The sequence below is a fragment of the Motacilla alba genome, chromosome 5 (assembly GCF_015832195.1).
Source record: "Motacilla alba alba isolate MOTALB_02 chromosome 5, Motacilla_alba_V1.0_pri, whole genome shotgun sequence".
Classification (NCBI taxonomy): domain Eukaryota; kingdom Metazoa; phylum Chordata; class Aves; order Passeriformes; family Motacillidae; genus Motacilla; species Motacilla alba.
The window spans coordinates 22,683,184-22,701,840 of NC_052020.1; the positions used below are offsets into that span (position 1 = coordinate 22,683,184).

The 18,657-nt window shown below is 33.8% G+C and overlaps 1 protein-coding gene across 9 annotated transcripts in view; it reads right to left on the minus strand.

Moving 5' to 3' along the window:
• Positions 1–2,492: 2,492 nt before the first annotated feature.
• Positions 2,493–18,657, minus strand: part of FUT8 (fucosyltransferase 8) — a 96,553-nt gene continuing 80,388 nt past the window's right edge. For all 9 annotated transcript variants that reach the window (XM_038137222.1, XM_038137217.1, XM_038137220.1 and 6 more), the window contains 4 exons: positions 12,411–12,657; positions 11,087–11,263; positions 7,067–7,217; positions 2,493–3,453 (listed from right to left, as the gene is read on the minus strand). In XM_038137222.1, the coding sequence (XP_037993150.1) occupies positions 3,136–3,453; positions 7,067–7,217; positions 11,087–11,263; positions 12,411–12,657 (893 nt within the window). In that variant the 3' untranslated portion in view covers positions 2,493–3,135. The remainder of the gene's footprint in view (positions 3,454–7,066; positions 7,218–11,086; positions 11,264–12,410; positions 12,658–18,657) is intronic.

Below are 18,657 nucleotides of genomic sequence, written 5' to 3' on the forward strand. Positions count from 1 at the left end.
GCAGAGCTACAAGGTAAACAGAATAAACACAACGTATGCTTGCTTCCTCACAAGCATTCTGGCTAGTAATTAATGAGTTCATAGCCTTCAAAAGATTCAGCTTTCTCCCAGGTATTCAAGACAAAATTTTTATTTCCTATTACTTAACTTTTTTGTGAGCTACAATAAAAATCTGAGGGTCTCTTTTCCATGTACCCATTGATCCTTCTATATTACCTGGACCCCACTGTACAGTGAGAGTAAAGTCTCAAATATTCATTTTGTTTAACAAAAAACAAAATCAGTTTTAATGTACCAATGTCCCAGGATTCCAAAATATAACTAATTGGTAGTCTTAAAGGAAACAAATCTCTAGAAACATGCATCCAGCAAGCAGGGTATTGCTAGATTTCTTCCTCTGAAAAGTACTGCACTTTGAGCACTAGAGGATCATATGACCCTGGGGAATGAGATCATAGCATCTACATTAGTACATTTCTGAATTATTAACAGTAATGCTATAATTTTGTATAATTTCATGATCATTTTCTCAAAGATGATGACCTAATAATTCATTAGGTACTAAGAATATGTAAGGAGGCATGTGTACCTTGCCAATGTTTTGTCAGATACAGTCTGCTGAGGAATTGCCACATTATATAGGTACAGCTTCTACAACATCAGTGTTATCAATTCTCTCATTACCACACCTGCTTTTGCCTTAGGACTCATCTTAGATATCCTGTTATTTATCTTCTTTCATTGTATTTTTAACTGAGTTACTTAACTACAGGAAAACCTCAGTGTTAATTTATTTATGAATACTATTTCTGAATCACACTCTAAGAAATGAGCTAGAAATTATGGGCTCTGAACCTGTAAGTAAATAGCTTAAAAAATAAAACATTTTCAATATCTATAAATCTATACCAATTAGCTAGCGTAGTATTTGTGGAGAGACAATTAAACTAGTTTTTCCAAAAAAAAAAAAAAAAAAAGCATTGACCTAATTGCTGAGGAAGAAATGTTCATGGGTTTCTATTTTTTCAAGTTGAAAAGGAAAGTAGCAGTAGCTTTATATGTACAACTCAAAATAAAGTTAAAAAAATTATTTAGCCTACATTTGTACCTCTGAAATACCGCATTTGCCTGAATTAGTGGAAAATTTACCAATATCACTTAGACAGGAAACATGCATAAAGCTGCTTCCTTAACACCTCCACAACACAGAAACACCAGTTGACTCAAGACATCTTTTGTCACAAAAATTCATCTTTAGCACCTCCTGGCTGCTCTTACTAACTTTCCATTATCTTTCAATCAGTCTTTATATCTCATTTGGTATCTAAGCTCATTTTCACAGATATTTCTACTTAACACTATGGTAAATGTATCTTTTTTTCCCACAGAGTTCTTCAACTTTGATTTTGTTGTTCTTTTTCAAGATGCAAAATAATTTTTCAGTTGAGGGACATATTACTGGAAGGGATCTACAGGATCAGTCCTGAAAGTAATGTCAGAAAGTACTACTTTGTAATTCCTTCACACACCAATCCAGTTCCATCTCAGCACTATTTCAATTGGAAGCCTGCTGCTCAACTGCACATTGCCAGAGATTTCCTTTTAGTTTTCAGCCTAAAATTTATTCATGGTCAAGTGCACCCATTCGCTATGTAAACACTGTCCTTGGTCTATTCATAAATATAATTAAGCGTATTTTTGCTTTGCTAAGGTCAACTAGCCACGCTGTTTTAACCTTTACTCATGTGACATTTCCTCAGCCTCTGAACAGTAAACATTTTCTGCTCTCCAGTAATCCAAATTGGATTGCACTAGAAGCTATAAAATGCTATTAAATATTCTTTTTATTTGGAAACAATCTCTTGTCATATTACATATTATATGCATCTATATATACAACCATCAAATCTATGAATTTATTTGTAAAATTACTTTATAAATTATCTCTTTTCTTAATGAGAGCTGAAGGGCAAAAGATTTCAAAACACTAAGAAGTACTAATAATCTTATGACATGCATAAAAGTTCATCCTTGTATATTTTCTTGTAAGCTACTATTTTTGGGCAAGCTGTTAGGCTTTTTTTAAGTAGTCCAGACTGACAGGTTCTATAAATGGGATAATCTGAAGTATTTTACTTAAAAGTAATTACATTCAATGCCAAAATGCTAAGCGGCCATCCATAATACCCTAAACCCTGAATTATTTTCAGAAGAGAAACAGAAAAGGTAAGAAAATAGTGTCAGAGGGTAAATGTAAGCAATTTAGCCACTGAAATAATCCTGCTGTTACTGGCTGTCCACTGTGCCCTACGCAACTGCTGTGCTACACAAGTGTTTTGAAATTTAATGAAACTCCAGATACCTTTTCCTTCTTTTGTGGATTTTGCGTTGTTGGTTTTTTCAATCAAAGGCAATGTCCAGAAATTACCAGTACTAAAGAATCTGTTCATGGCATTGTTTACAAAAGCTCCTAAGAGACAGTGACTACTTGATTGTTGAATGTAACCTTTATTTTATTAATGATGAGAAGTAATCAATGGAATGCTAAAAAAACCCCAAACTTGTAAAGAAATCTAGTCTGAAATCTGAATCTGTTGTTTGAAGCAAGTTCAGTGGTCACGGTAACACCAGATGAAAGTGGACTCTTGCCCATTGTGAAACAGGCATGGCTCTTCTAAAAAGGTCACAAACTTTTCAAATATAGGCACCATGTTTCAAATTTTGCACATATAAAATATGTTCATGTCACTCAAATTACACAATGTGGCAGTGTTATAAGTCTGAACATTATTGTCAATTAATGGCGGAGAAAAGAGCCCAAAGCTCACGTAAGACTAATGACCGGGACAACTCCTGAAAAGAGACAAGTATAAAACAACAGTTTTCCTGCTGTACGTGGGTTTGTGTGTGCATGTGTGAGAGTGTGTATAACAAAAATGTTTAAGAGTTCAGACAACAGCCCATCCACTTGTTCTCAGCTTCTTGTCCAGTTTCATTGCAAAGGCTTTGATTTTAACCGCATGATAAAATGCAAATTCAAATCCCATAGAAACCAATAGTTAGTGTGTTGTTGACTGGTTTGAATCAATCAATATTGAGTTTATTATAATAACTGCTGAATGTCTTCCTTTTAATCTACTTGTCAGCCTCTGGGTATGTAGGATACTTGACTGTCTCAATTTTCTCCTTAACTTTATAGGATGGGTACAGGCCTGTTCTTCCTAATTTCCTATTGATGCCTTTTGAATAACCATCCCAGTGGTTTCCAGCTACTCCAATTATATCTCCAGGTTCCATAGGAATTTCATCAGCAGTTCGTGGATGATGAGCATAAATAGCAATCTGGTTGTGAGCATTCTGTCCCCCAAAGTAGTAGATATCATCCAAAGAATGGAAATATGCCGAAGCATCTGGATGCAACGTCTGCATAATTTCATAGGCAACTCGACAAACCTTAGAAATAAAAACAGAAGTCATTAATATTGCGTGTGACTGAAATATACCACAGAAATCAACAACCAATGTATAGTAATATTTCCCAACAATATCAGGGTCTAGAATGTCTGGGTTAAAAAAAACAACTAATCAACCAATCAACAAAAATAGCACCCCAAAAAATCAAAAAACCAAGCGAAACCAAAACAAAAAAACCCACAGAATCCCTGCATATTTGCTACTAAAACCCATGAAATTTTACAGAATCTTAATTAGGCCTCTGGTGATCAGATTTGGTAAACAAATAAATAGATAGATAGACAGACAGACAGATAATTAGTATCATCTACTCTTCAGTTTAAAATAAAAACATCTATATGAACACTAGCAACACTGCTTTTTAAAATTAATGATCTATACCCAATCAAATGAAAAATCAAGTAAGTTTTCTTTTTCTACTACTACCACTAAAAATTGTATTTTACTTCCCTTTGAACCTTTAGAATTTACATTTTCAAATTTACCCACAATAATGAGGCCTTGCATTTACTTTTCTAAAGGAAGTTCAAATTTTCACAACCAAACAGTTCCATAAGTCCAAGGCTTTAAAATGCTGTGTATATTAGAACAGTGATAGAATTGCTGGCAACTTAGAAGACAAATAAATGAAACTGAATTCAATCAAGACAATAATTATGTAGGTGAGAAGAAAGATGCATTCTTACGTGTCATTGTACCCCATTTTATGAAGGGAATTTTCTTCAGACTGAACACATGTTCCCACAACAGAATTATGTTGCCTTTCTCAGAGTTGCCAGAAACACAAATGCATACCACTATATTAAAAAAAAAGTTTTTTCAACAACTGGCTAGATGGCTCTTCTTTGTCAAGTGTCTGACTTGGCTGCTGTGGGTTTTTTTGTTTCTGACCTCCATTACCATATCTTTCTCTAATTTTGCCTAAGTTTCATAAAGGCTGATTAACAATATAGCAGATTTCTTCAATATGAAGAAGCATTTGAGCTTTTTCATAATTTTCAGTCTATGTTAATATAGTAAAGCTTGATTTTACTTTTATTTTCTCCCTTTGAAGATACAGTGAATAGAACTTTGATCAGTCATACGAGACATATTCGTACTTTCTTACCTCCTTTGAGAGAGGCATTTGCTTTAAAAATGTAATAGATTTCCTTTTATCCCTCTGCATCTGAACTTTAAAAAAACTTTTCAGAAGTACCTTTCAGAAGATCAGGCTGAAGTTAACTATTTCAAAGTACGTGTTACACACCATAATATAGAAACAAGTTTGATTACCCATATATTTGCAAAAGGCTATTTATTTTATAGCTTCTGTGACTGTATTTGTTTTGTTCTCTGCATGTGTGGAAGAGGCATACATAATACACACTATAAAGATTTTAAATCTTTTCATTAGAAATGCTTTAAGCAAATGTGTCCTGCATATCTGACACAAAACATTTAACAACTCCTCTGAGTGATTGTTTTCTGTGTAGCACCAAACCTGGGTCCCATACAAAGACGAATAAATTCTGGAAGGAAATGAAGTTATGTCAGTCAGAGGGAGCTATGACTTCATCTAAATGAAGAATGGAGAGAAAAAAAAATCTTTGTTCTAATGTGTAATCTTAATTTTCCTACTGTGTTATGATTTGTGGAACTCCCATGTGGTTTTCCTATAAAATTAAATTAATTTATTCAATTAATGTGACATTGCTGAAATGTAGTGCCAGGGTAGGTTGTTTCCCTTGACTCTCCATTACATGATAGGACTAATTCCTTAACAACAGTATTTTAAGGAAATACCTATTCTTCAACGTCTACCAATGTTCTTTTAGTTAATTAATTTTAGCTAATTAATTCCCAATTAATACAGGGGAATTCCTGATTCTATTCATATATAGTATCATTTTCTCTTAATACCTCTGTAATGAAATTCAGAATATTTTTGGAAAAATGGGAAAAAAAAGTCATCATACAATTGACAATGAGAAAGTCCAAAACCACAATGGAACTAAATAAGAATACATCTTTAACCTTATTTTCTCTTCACACCTACTGGACAAAAGATGATCATTAACTGCCTTATTTTGCTTACCTTCAATGCCAAAGTAAGTGTCAAATAGTTTATTTAATTGATGAAAGGACAGGGATAGCAATTCAAATGTCAGAGATAAAAGAATCAAATTTAAAACCCCTTAAAAGGAAACTTTATGAGTAGTAGGAAAACTTGCAACAGACCTTAGAATAGCCCAATATATGAAGATTCTGTAGAGATCCACATTATTGCATGCCCAAAAAAACTGGCATTAAATTATTTTTGAGGAGTTTGAATTATTACATACAGCACAATAAATTGCCAAGAATAAATTAATTACTGGACCAAATTCATAGTCCAGCTCTCGACTAATATTGGATCTCCCATACTTTAGTAGAATTTTCTGCAACTCTGGAAAACCAAATATGTTATCCAATTAACAAGTCTACTGTCAAATGCATGGTGAAAGAGAATAAGAGTTGTGCTCAAAGGCACCATGTACCTCAAAGGGGGTTTTGTCAGGTGCCCTCCAGAGGTCCTGATCAACCTGTATCACCATAACTGTGTTGATGTATTTTAAACACATATTCTTTAATACTCGAAATTCAATTACAATATATTCTGCCAAGCCATTTACAGCTATATTTAAACTATGTTTATACCCAGAGTTTTATTTAAAGCAAACATTTATCACTTTTAACACAGCTATCTGAATATAACAATAGCAGAAAATGTTACAGATTTTCATTAAGTCTTTATCCGAGATTCCATAATTCTTCCTTCAGACTATGAACTGTTTCTACACCAATGCATGTGTGGCATTTAAGACATACAGCTGTAGGTTTTGTTCCTTTCTCTGTGATATGCATTCAGTGGATGTGCTTCAGCTAAATCAAACATTATTATTAAAGTGGATGGCTTCTCACAGCTCTTCTTAGTGAAGATTTTTACTTTGGATTTTACTCAGGTCCTTGGTCTGAAACAGCCTGCATTAATAACCTTCTAAATATGCTATAAAATGTCATTCTCTCTTACAGGTTGTGGTGAATGGTAAATAAAATGTATGCACAAGCATGATTGAGGGATAAGAGGCTTTTCTAGACTTTTTGTAGTTTTGCTGTCTTCTTGCTACAGGAATTTTATTTAGAATTGTGCCTGTCAAGGTCAATATATCACTGTATTGACCATCTATTAATATTAATATTAATATTGGGCTTGTTCTCTATTTGTCATTACAGTGCAGCAGAAAATTTACATTTGAGGCTGTGGAAAACGCTTCGTTTTTAAGTGAATTTTAACTTTTGAGTTTAGTGTCCACTTCCATCTAACAGTACAATCATGTGTGATTGTGTCACCTAAGAGAATAATGACAACAGCAAGTAAAAACATTCAATCTTATAGAAATCATAACTTGCCATATGTGAATTAGGTGGATCAGCACATTAGCCACATTAGCTTGGTGACTTTCTGCTGTGCTTTTTATCTTAAAACATTTTTTTATAAACAGAAGCATGAAGAAAACTAAGATTTAGATCTGGTACATATAATCAACATTGTCTCTGCATTGCACATTACCTGGGATGAAAACGTACAGACCAGGAAGTCTGCCTGAGACAAGAAGTGAATATCCAGAATGACACCTCTTAGGGAGTTTTCAGTGTATCGGTTATGGAGTCCTGCTGACCAGGATATGGAGTTATCACTGATAAATTCATAATTTGGATACCTGTGAAAATACAAGACACAGTTAATAGCATTGTTCTCTTTATTTTTTTAAGAAGCATTACCTCTGCTGCAAGAGAAGGTTGTTAATTCATTTTAAGTGAGTCTCTGCTTTACAGAAAATAATTACAATTATACTGAACCCTCTAGAATGTCACTGCTGCCTCCAAGCATGACCTCTCCTTAGCTAGAAAAAATAATTAAATAAAAAGATCCTGTACATCTGTCAGATACATAACAAAGTAGAAGTGAAAGACACATCAGGAAACATATACCACATTCTGCAAAGGATGCTGATTTTAGATGAAATATACTCAGACCACTAAACTTTCTCTACTGCAAAACAGGACATGGGATTCTGACTTTACTAGGCTACACTTACTACCATACTATTAGATACTGATTGGGACACTGTGCAAAAAAACCTGTCACCTGTGAAAGGGACATATTTAATAAATGCATGTAAACTAATGAAAAGAATAAAAAAAGTCTTTCACAGTTCTTAAGGCCATACGGAGAACAAATTTTGCAATTCACTGGTCAAAAGGAAATAGATGTAAAATTCCATGGCAATACACTCTTCTTGACAAAAAAAAATTAGTACTACTGTAAGTCAAAGTATTTTTTTTGAAATACGAAACCTTAGTTTATATTATAGTAACATAAAAGATTTTCTCATGTAACAATAACTTAAAAAAAATTTAAATCCTTTTTCTTTTCTCTCTTATGGGAATGGGAAAATGAGAAATCAAAAGAAGGTGGGGAAGAGAGACAGAGAGTTAAAAATCTTTCCTCCCTGCACCTAGCAGCCTCAGAGAAGGATACAAATCAAGCACAGTTATGGGACTGTTTCAAGTTTCCATTGGTTTCAGAAGCTGATCAACTCATTGTGTAACTACAGCTTATCACTGCATGTGCAATTCAAGTTGAGTCCCAGGCTCCTGTTCTCAATTGCTAGGCCTGTGGAGCTGTCCAGAACAGGCACTGAAATTTTTCTTCCCTCTGAAACAAGATTGTGAATATATGTGTAAACAGATTGAGTAAGAAATAGTGTGTTTTCTCAGGTCTTGCTCAAAAAAAGTTGGAAAATATATGAGTTGTTTATTAAGTTCAAGTACTTTGAAGCACTGCTGAATTCTATATATCAGGCATTCTATGACTTGGGGGTGGGGAGGGTTAGCCAAACTGCAGATAGTAGAAAGGGAAAAAAGACATTAGCCTGCTATTGTGGAAGTAAATAAACAGTAAAAAATGAGAAAAAAAAAGAAAATACAGATGACTTTACAGGAAAACATTCTGGAAGGAAGAATGTGATTTGTTGAATTTTTGTGCTCATGTACAAAAGAACAATCCCTAAATAGGTTCATATACAAACCAGAAATATATTAAATATGGTCTCTTTCAGAATTTATGTATATATAATCTGTATTATTTTGAATACCTTAAGGAGTGAAGATACTGTAAGAGTATTATGGACTAAAAATTCATACTAGACATTCAAAAATTTGCATGTGAAAACGATTAAATCAGCCAAAGAAAAAGCAATTTACACCATCCCTAACACATCACTTATCCAAGATAAATACCATAACCTCTGCTTACCAGAAGCTGTCAAATGCTTTAATCCCCTGATCATCACAGTTGTTGAACTCTCAACCCTGCTACTCTCTACTAAAATTGTTCTACATGATCCTAATTCTGAAAATATATCACTTCTTTCCTTCTTTTGGAAATAGAACACAAACTCTCTACAAACTGGTGGTAGTGACTGCACTATCTTTACCACTGTACTTGCAGTTGGTAGACATCTGTCTGCAAGGGAAGTTTCTGAAACTTAAGTCAAAACATTTCTGTTTTCATGACTATGATTAGTTTAAATACTTCTCTTGCTAGAAACAACATGCCCATTCATGCAAATGTTGGCTAAATTTTCTTTACTTAAATGCCAACGCTGTTTGACAGCCAGTCACTCTCTTGTAGAGAGATACAGTACCTAGGACTTACTAATATTATTGCACCAAATAATGAATGCAACATAAGCTACTGCAATGTGACAGCAGTTTCTATCAAAGCTTGGTAGTTCAATGTGACTAGAACATTTTTGTCAGAAGCGTAAACCAATTTATAGTTGATTTCACAAGAAGAGAAAGAAAAGCTTCTTTGCTGCCAAAACATGACCTTAACCTGCCTTCAGATGCTATTAAATGCCCAAACATCAAATTGCATCCTGCCTTCTGTGAAATCACGGGAAGTTTCAAATGCCTTCTACTCAAGGCATCTGAAGCTGCAAGCAAGAGTAGGGTGCAAGCAACGTAGGAAACTATGTTTTAATGTAAGCTGTGACCTGAAAGCCCAGCAGTAACACATAAAAAATTCTTCAATACTTACAGATTCTATGCCTTTTATAAAGACAACATAAAATTAATGCTGTATGACTGAGCTGTATCTTACCATATTGAAGTAAATTCATGATTTGGAATGGACTTGAGCTGTAATTCTTAATAAAATTCAGTATTGTTTTACTGAATAAGTTACAATTAGTTTTTGTTGCTATTAAAAATTTGAGATGTTTACACAGCTAGAGCACCTCATTATTATTCACAAAGAATGCTAAAGTTTGAAAGTTAAACAAGAATAAAGAAAAATGCATAACTAAGATTGTTACATCAATATTGAATTCTGTTATGTTACAAACAGTTCTTAAAGTTATTTAGAACAATATAATGAATTAAATATTATAACCTCAACTTTGTATTACCTGTCTTTTCATTGTTTAGATTTGCACTTTAAATGCTATAATTGTTTCTGCTATTATTCTTGCCTTTACACATACAAAAAAGGATTAGGTTGCCATCATCTGGAGTTGAGTATGTTCATTTAGTTTTCACAAAACACCATCATTTTTAAACAGCAGCCTTTTATAAATATGAAAGAAAAACAGAAACAGCACAGTTGAAATAGACAGGTTTTCAATGCTGTAGAAAATTATTCTACTACAAAATAACATTTTCTGCTTACCTTGCATATGCCAAAGAAAATCTATTATGGAGTATGTTATCTTACATATTTTTCCAAGAATGTCATCAAGAACAGAACAGTGCAAAAATTTGCCACTACTGAGTTGCTTTGATTTTGGAAAGTATTAACCAATTAATTAGAAGTATTAACTTATAAGGAAATACAGACCATCTAGGAGTAAATGAATGTTTACTGTGTATCCACATTCTAGAGAGCTAGAAAAGGACAGAAGAGGATTTTTACACAGTAAAAAGGGGCAAAGATACTGTAAGAAGTTGAAAATCCCTATATTTAGGGAAAAAATTATTCAACATGTAGGATGAAAGTCTTCTATGTTATCACTATAGAAGTCCTTCTGAAGGAGGGAAGAGCTGCATCGTAAGCTTTTCAACCCACTTACAAAACTTCCTCTGGCAACTGCTCACATTTTTTGGACAGGTATTATATACTTCTTAATATATTAACCAGGTTTTACAATATTTCTAAGTAGTTTCTTTTTAATATGTATGTTCAATAATAAATTCTGTGTGTTTATTATTTATATTTTATATTGTTTATATGTATATTATTTTTATTTACCTCCCTTCTACAGCATTGATTTGTTTTTACATAGTGACAGGTATCTTGCTCAACTCTTCTAGATTTTTAACATAATGCTTTGAAAACATACTTGGGAGAAAAAAATCCCAAAAAAGCATATCTGAGAGAAAAATCAAAATCACTGGAAAATTAAATGCAGTCTTAAATGAATAAAGGATTAAAAAAAATTATACTAAAATTTGTGCTGCACAATAGTCAGAAATTGTAAAGCTAACCAGAAGGGAGGAACTGTAATATAAACATAATTCATCTTACTTGGATTTTGCCTCTTGCAACAAGGAAGGGTCATCTGTAGCCAAATACACTCTTTTTTTATCAACATGCATCCTGCGAGCAAGAAGCTCAAAGCGCTCTTCCACGTGCACCATGTACTCCTCAATGGGGTGAAACGCTGCCTCGGTCCCCACTTTGTCTGTCCTTCGGACATGAACACTGGAAAAAGGGAAAAAATAGGAATTACATGTATAAATACTATATACACTTCAGCAAATGAAATTTTAGATTGAATGAATACATAAAATAATAAGGGATTAAAATTCATCCATGTCCATCATGACACACTGACAAGATGAAGTCAGTCTGTTCTCAAAAGCAATATAATAATCTGACAAGGAAGGCAAAGGGTAACTGAAAGAAAGGAATGAAAGAGATTGAATTATAGCATAGAAGGTGCCATTCCTTTTGTGCACAAGGTTAAGTTATCTACTGTAGGTAGATAATGCTTGATCAATACAGGTCAAAAGGAAAACAGGAATATTTGCATCATATAATGCATAGTTTGAATTAAGGTAGTTACAAATGCAACTTTTGACCTCCTTGAAATGTAACAAGTCTCCAGACACAGCAGTGGTGAGGTACCCTACTGGCTCAAGGTCAAAAGCCAACTAATATTTGTGTGCTCCTAGAAAAAGAAAGTTTAAGGGCTGAAGGAAATTTTTGGCAAAGAAAGAAGACTCTCGCACAGCAGCAGCAACATTTTTCAGAGTACATGATGGAAAAATCTTTCTCCCACAAGCTGCTTTTTACTGCTTTTCTTCCTTCTCCCTGTATCTCCCCACACAGACCTTTCCAATTCATCATTACAGCCGAGAAACAACAACTGCAAAAACACCAGCAGGGAAGAGAAAGGCACATAGCATGTTCATATGTAGCCAGTGATAAAATTAGTTGTGAATTGTGGCACGTAAATTATAGGCTTAGTCTTTTTTCCTCAGTGTAAAAGCTACAGGCACTGGAAAGAAGACACAGACAGTAAAGTGCCTGGAATACAATCTGTAAGGCAATTACATTAATGAAATTCTGTATTACCAGATGTGGAAGGACATGTTAAAAAACCTTCTGTTGAGCTGCCTTTTACATATCTGTCCAACTGCAGGTAGACAAGTGTGCTGAAGAAGTACTTGTAATCAACATGTATTATGCACAGTTAAAAAATAAGAGCTTCATCTAGAAATCACCCTCTCTCCCCACAAAACACTTAGAGACTCTGATTATCATCATAAAACAATTTTTCCTGAACAGGAATCACTACATACACATATTAAAGCACAGAGAGTTAAAAAGAAAACTAAATACTCACCCGATCACTGGATGTTTGAAACCAAGTTTCCTCGTGGCTTCCTCTATTTCTTTTTCTAGCCAAGGCTGTGGACGAATCAAGTATTTCACAAACTGTGAGACCCACCACACTGCAGGATCCCCATGTACACGAATAAGTCTATCAGCCAAGTCTTCAGGGACAGCCAAGGGCAAATAGGGTGGCCGTGGGTGTAAGCTGTCAACAATGGGAAGTTCCACCACCTGAACATCCTTATCATTAGCCTCACCTGTTTTAAAATACATACTAAGATGAGTCAAGTAGTTTACTTTGTTAATAAGCTTTGGCAAATAATATCCCAAACATATCAATTCACTTGCATCTTCAATTTCAAAAAAGCTACCTAAACCTTGCTCTACTTTTTCAAAAACAGCATTAACAAATCGTACAAAAATCATGATTTTGAACTAGATTTATATACAAGCTGTATCTAACAATGACCTCCAGTAGAACACAACTGAAGGCTCTTGAATTCTTAGCAGCTGGTAGTTAATAAAATATAAAATGTTTTCCTGCTTATATATTGATACCTTCTTATATACAACTGTACCATTACTGTGTGTGAAGGCTTATCTGGTTATATAAAATGTCTAAAATTCAGTTACTTGTTTAAAAATGAAACAAATATTTTGAGGCATAAGAAATCATTAAAAAAATAACTACAGCTCTGCTGCTATTTTGACCTCCTTTTATTGCAGTAAATTTCAGACATCATTATAACCACTGAATTAGCTATTCTGTTGTTAGAAGAGGAGAAAGACAATTCCTGTCTTCAAGAACTTAAACTATGAAGTAATAAATTAAATAGACCACGGAAAACACAAGCACTGTATAAGTATGTGATGTACAAACAGGTAAGAATTTGTTATGTTTTAAATATTAACTACAGTAGAATATAGAGATGATTTATATGGGATTTTAATTCAAGGCTAAATAGCCACTTAACATATTTAGGAGTTTTTAAAAATTACACAAACACAACAGTCTACATAACTGATAATTCAAAGCTACATTCATATACTGAAATAAATTATAATAGATGACAACATAAAAAAAACATTACTTTTTAAAGCATTTAACATTTCAGCTAATATTTCTAGTATGCCCATTTCCTCCAAGACAATGTTTCCTTGTCTGCAGTATTTAATGGCAAAGATGGTTAGTTCTCCCTTTAGTGCTCAGCAGCCAGGAAAAAAAACTGCTTTAAATTTAAGCAAATCAAACTCATATAACTTTTGATAACCAAGTAAATCTTAATGCTGAAAAAAAACAATTCAAGGAAGGAACAATAAGTTTAAGAGTTTAAGAACAGTTAAAGATCTCAAAGGTTAGAACATTTTTGCAAGACTAGTCAAAATTCTGCAGGAACTCTCTGAGATATGGTTATTTAAATAAGGAATGTTTGTTATGCTCAGGTATATTTTCAATTCATTTTTACCAGATTTGGAAATCTATCTTTTAAGATGTATCTATATGTCAGTATTTCATCACTGCACTGTATACCATCACTCTAAGGGATTCTTTAGAAGAATTTCCTATACTACAGGTATGGATGATTCTTTTTAATTCAAGAAGCCAGTTCATTTTTTTTGTCATATATTAAATCACACTCACAGAAAAATATTTAATAAAAGTTCATAAACTCAGCAAAAAATATTGAGCATTTAAACATTCTTATAATATGATGGATAATACTTTATTAGTATGACTTCAGAAAGCTGCAATAAAGAAAAGCAGCGTGAAGCCAGGGAAGTGCTAAATCTGGTGCAGATGTGAAATATCAGGCAAAAGTTTAGACAACAAATGTTTAGCTTGGGAATGGTATGAAAGAGTGCTTGGGGTTCCATTACCTTTTTTTCCCCTCAACCGAGAATGGGAGAAGAAACAGGGGGGCAAATAAATCAATAGCAGTCTTAGCCAAGAGAAGAAAGACTTTAATCTTAAGTTAGAGAAGGAAATTTGCTGCAAACCTTTTGAGGGGAAAAAAGTGGGTAAAGCAAATTTGCATATAAAAGGTAGATTTTTATTAAGTACAGATCACTGACAAGTTTTAAAACTTTGTTGTGTGACTGAATAAATTTGTTGGTCTGTAAACAGTCATTTGTAAAGTCTTGGTATTGATAAAGCTGATTGAGCAATCTGACCTACTATTTGACATTCCTACCCTGAAAAACACTCAATATATTGTTCCATCCTATTTAAAGGATGAGTGTGCTTCTAAAAATTCCCACGGGCTATCTAAAGGTTTTGAAGAAAATGAGATTGGCCAGAAATAACTAGAAAAACTCTCAGCGTATATAGCAAACTATCTTGAAGTATACCAAAATCACAGAATATCAAAGAAGATTGTGAAAAAGAATCAGATTTCAGCTTTCAACTCTATGTGGTATGTTGGTTGAATAGCAATGAAGTTGCAAATGTATTTCGTTAAGGAAAAACAATTTGATTCCTTAAAATTAACTACTAGGTCGAGTGTTGTCTTTAAAAAAAATTACTAATCAAATCATAAATTTGGTCATGGCTATTTCAATGATGTTGTAGCATGTTAATTGCTTACACACAATTATTATCTGCTGATGTATATGTCTAAATATGAGTACAATTCCAGAAAACCTTATGGCAACTGTCTAGATTGTATTACCTATATCATCATATCTGAAGGACATGAAGGAAATGAAGGAAAAACTCCCTATCATAAATGAAGGAAAAACTCCCTATTAGTCTTCATTCACTTTTAAAAGTATGAGACAGTAGATGCAGTGAAAGGAAAACTTACAGCAACTGTTTGCTTTTGCACTGGACAAACCCAGTGTAGAGTAACTCTTTAGTAACCTGGAAGGAGTAAACAGCCCTGCAACAGCCATACAGGCAAGAGACAGCATTCTTACCCTACTGTTCACTTTTTTTTTCAGTACTTGTGAAAAGATTCCTAATAGGCAATGAGCTTGTCCTATTTTCAAGAGGCATAGTTTAAAAACCTGTTATCCTTTTTTGGACAGCAGGATATTGTTTTATTCTACTCAGAAATAAGCTGCAATCAAAATCAACAACACAGGAGATAACCAAAACTCAGATCAATAGACAAGCAGATATATTAGAAAAGAGTAAGTCACATCACTGGTTCATATGAATTTTCAACTGAAGATAATGCAACCAAGTTAAAAATACAGAATGAATTTTTAATCCACACTTCAGTTATTAGCCACATTTTCTCTAATTTGTAAAATTTTTTAATTTTTTCAACTTCACAGATGTATTTTGTTAAGTAACATATAAGCCATAAAAGGTAATTATCCATATTAATGCTTGCATATTTTTCTCATGTTGGTCGTTTAAATCACAGCATCATCATGTCAATCAGGTCCAATTCTCTGCTCAGTGGTGGTACGATTTTGGTGTTTGATACAGAATGGTAGAATTATTTAGGTTGGAAGATACCTCTAGAGTTGTTATACATAACTTAAATGTCAGCAATACTTCAAGTTACTTTTGATGTGATTTATTTTACTTTGACAGTTGTCAAAATTCATCACTATAATTCTATTTAAAGCTTAAATTTCATATGACTCCAGGTGCTACTTTTCAGTTTGGAATAATCTAAATAATTGTCTTCCAGAGTTCTGCAACTTAATCCTGTTTTGGATTTTACTTCACTGAGTAACCAAAGATTGTTTTTGCAATAGTCATAAAATATTGAAATATTGAAAACACTCACTCTTACCATAACAACATACTCAGGAGGAAGGTCCTAGACTGAAAATTATTTTAATTCAGATGACCCATGCCAGTTGTACCATCTAGTTCTTATTTATTACCAGTTTCTGGATATCACTAATACATCAGTAACACAGTTTCAATTTCCACCAGACACACCAAATACTTTTTAAGTACTGAAATAAGCTCTGTGTGTTATAAAAAGCAAAACTCTGCTTCACAGCAGTATCCCAATGTGCCTTGATCACTATACTCCTTAGGAGGTATATAATTTTTGTGATTTGGCATAACTTTACTGTCTGTCTACTGTTCAAACTTACTCTAATTTAAAGCCCATTTAAAAAGTTTTGCTGTATCTTTCTTATCAACTTCTTTCAGAAGCTTGAAAAATGCTGATTTGACTCAAAAAGACCTTTGGAATTTTGTCATTTTATGTAAGCTTACATCCTGCCATCTGAACATCGGCTCATACCTGCACTTGGATGGGCATTTTCATTGGGTGTTGATTAATTTCTTACTTGAAAGGAGGATGACATTTTACTACACAATCACTACTATTACTTAATGTTAGCTGAAAACCTGTTTGATCATTCACTCTCCTGATATTTCAAAATTCATCAGCTAATTTGCATTTGTTCAACAAGTCCTTAAAAATATGCCAAAGAATGCCATGCTCAGGACATTCCTGTCTCGTAACCGAGATTTTCAATTTAATTTCAGTTTGTCATGCTAGAAACACAACTGAATAAACTGATGAAAAATTGAATAACTTCCCTGCTTTTCTGTTTCTATAACATACTTAATTAAGCTGATATCAACTTGCATAGACTTACACAGATCTACTTAACTAAGCTCTACAGCACAAAGATTGACTGCCAATTTGGAACTTTACCCAAGTGCACAATTCTAAATTCAACCTCAGGAGATATGTCAGAGTGCTGGGAAAGCTGTTTGACTAGCACAGGGTATGGTGAGAGGGCTGTGCTGAACTCTCTCAAGGCTCCTCAATGTCCTGCTGGGTTTCTGTTACGTATTGCAAAGGACAGCAGGTTCAGGGCTCATCCGTGATACTTCAGTGCTTTTTTTTCCAGAAATACTAAAAAATGAAAACTATGCAAAGTTATGTCATGTTATGCTCTTCATGAATATAAAGAGCATAAAGTTCTTACCTCACAAGAACTTTATGCCATAGTTGAATTATAAAATGAAATTGCCATGAGGTAAAAATCATATTTTTCTTTAAACTAGTCAATGTAAATTACAACTCATATATCTAAATGGTTTTTATTCTCTAAGCTTTTGCTTTATACAATTTTAATACAAAATTTTTGAACTTGGTTTTCTGAACTATTTCTCACTAGTGTTCCACTTACTAAGTTTTTAATGATTCTTTATGTAATCAAGCCTTTTAAGGCAGACAGGTGCTGAATAAATTTGGTGCCATTCTCATTTAAAGAAACTGAATATAGTCCTTTTTTTCCCCAGGTTTCACATGCCATATGGACAGTGTTGTCCCATTTGTCATCCCAAGGAGCTGAATCTTGATACCTTCAGGAGTGAATAAACCAAAATGTTTTCAAACATGCCAACATGCCTTCTAGTACTTTTCTCAATCCAGCACTTCCACGGCTTTTTTCCTGCATTCTTTCCTCTCCTCTCCTGCACAACTCTTGCAACTAACCTTCACTTGCTCTCATGTCTCTTACCTTTCTGGGTACTGTTTGCATGTTGAAAAGTGGCATCTGCGATCAGTCACTGCCTCTCACTTCCTCATAGACCTGAATGTTGACTTCAGTTGCTCTTTACGCACACACAGTTCTACCTATTTTGAGGACTTTTGAGAGACCTCAACAAGACCTATTTATTTTAGTCAAATTTGGCCAAACTTCATCCAACATTCAGGACTTAAACTAAGTTAGGTTTAAGAAGAAAAAGAGCAGGTAGAAAGGTAAAGCATGATGACAAAACTTTTGCTCTCACAAGAAACTTGTCTGAAATAAATCTGTAAAGATACTGTTTTATCTCCCTCCTGAAAAGTAAAACTTTAATGATAGCCTTTTCTGCTCCTGCAAAAACTGTAACTCCCAGAGCTACTGAACTACCAACATGTCTCAGTAACATAAGTCACAGTCTTTCAATAATATTTATTTTCCCATGTTATTCTGGTTCTTTGATAATCCTACCCATAATCAAAACCATAGCACAAAGATGAACAGTGCTCTTACTGTCCTAACAAGGGATGAGATTCCAGTGAATGTTTTCCCTTTTGACCTGATGGAGGCCTCAACTGAGTGTAACAATTTCTGCATTTGCAATAGCTCTGTCTCTTAAAAAAACAAAAGCAGTGGTGCCTTTAGAGCCTCCATTCTCTTTTTAGCAGCTCAGGTGAGCTGCATTATAAAGACCTATATTTCTGTTTCACTCTACTGAAAACTTCTCATCGCTTACCAGAAGCTTTATGTGGCAACTGTCACATCACTTTGAGAGAACATTAAAAAGTAAAGATTTTTCCCAT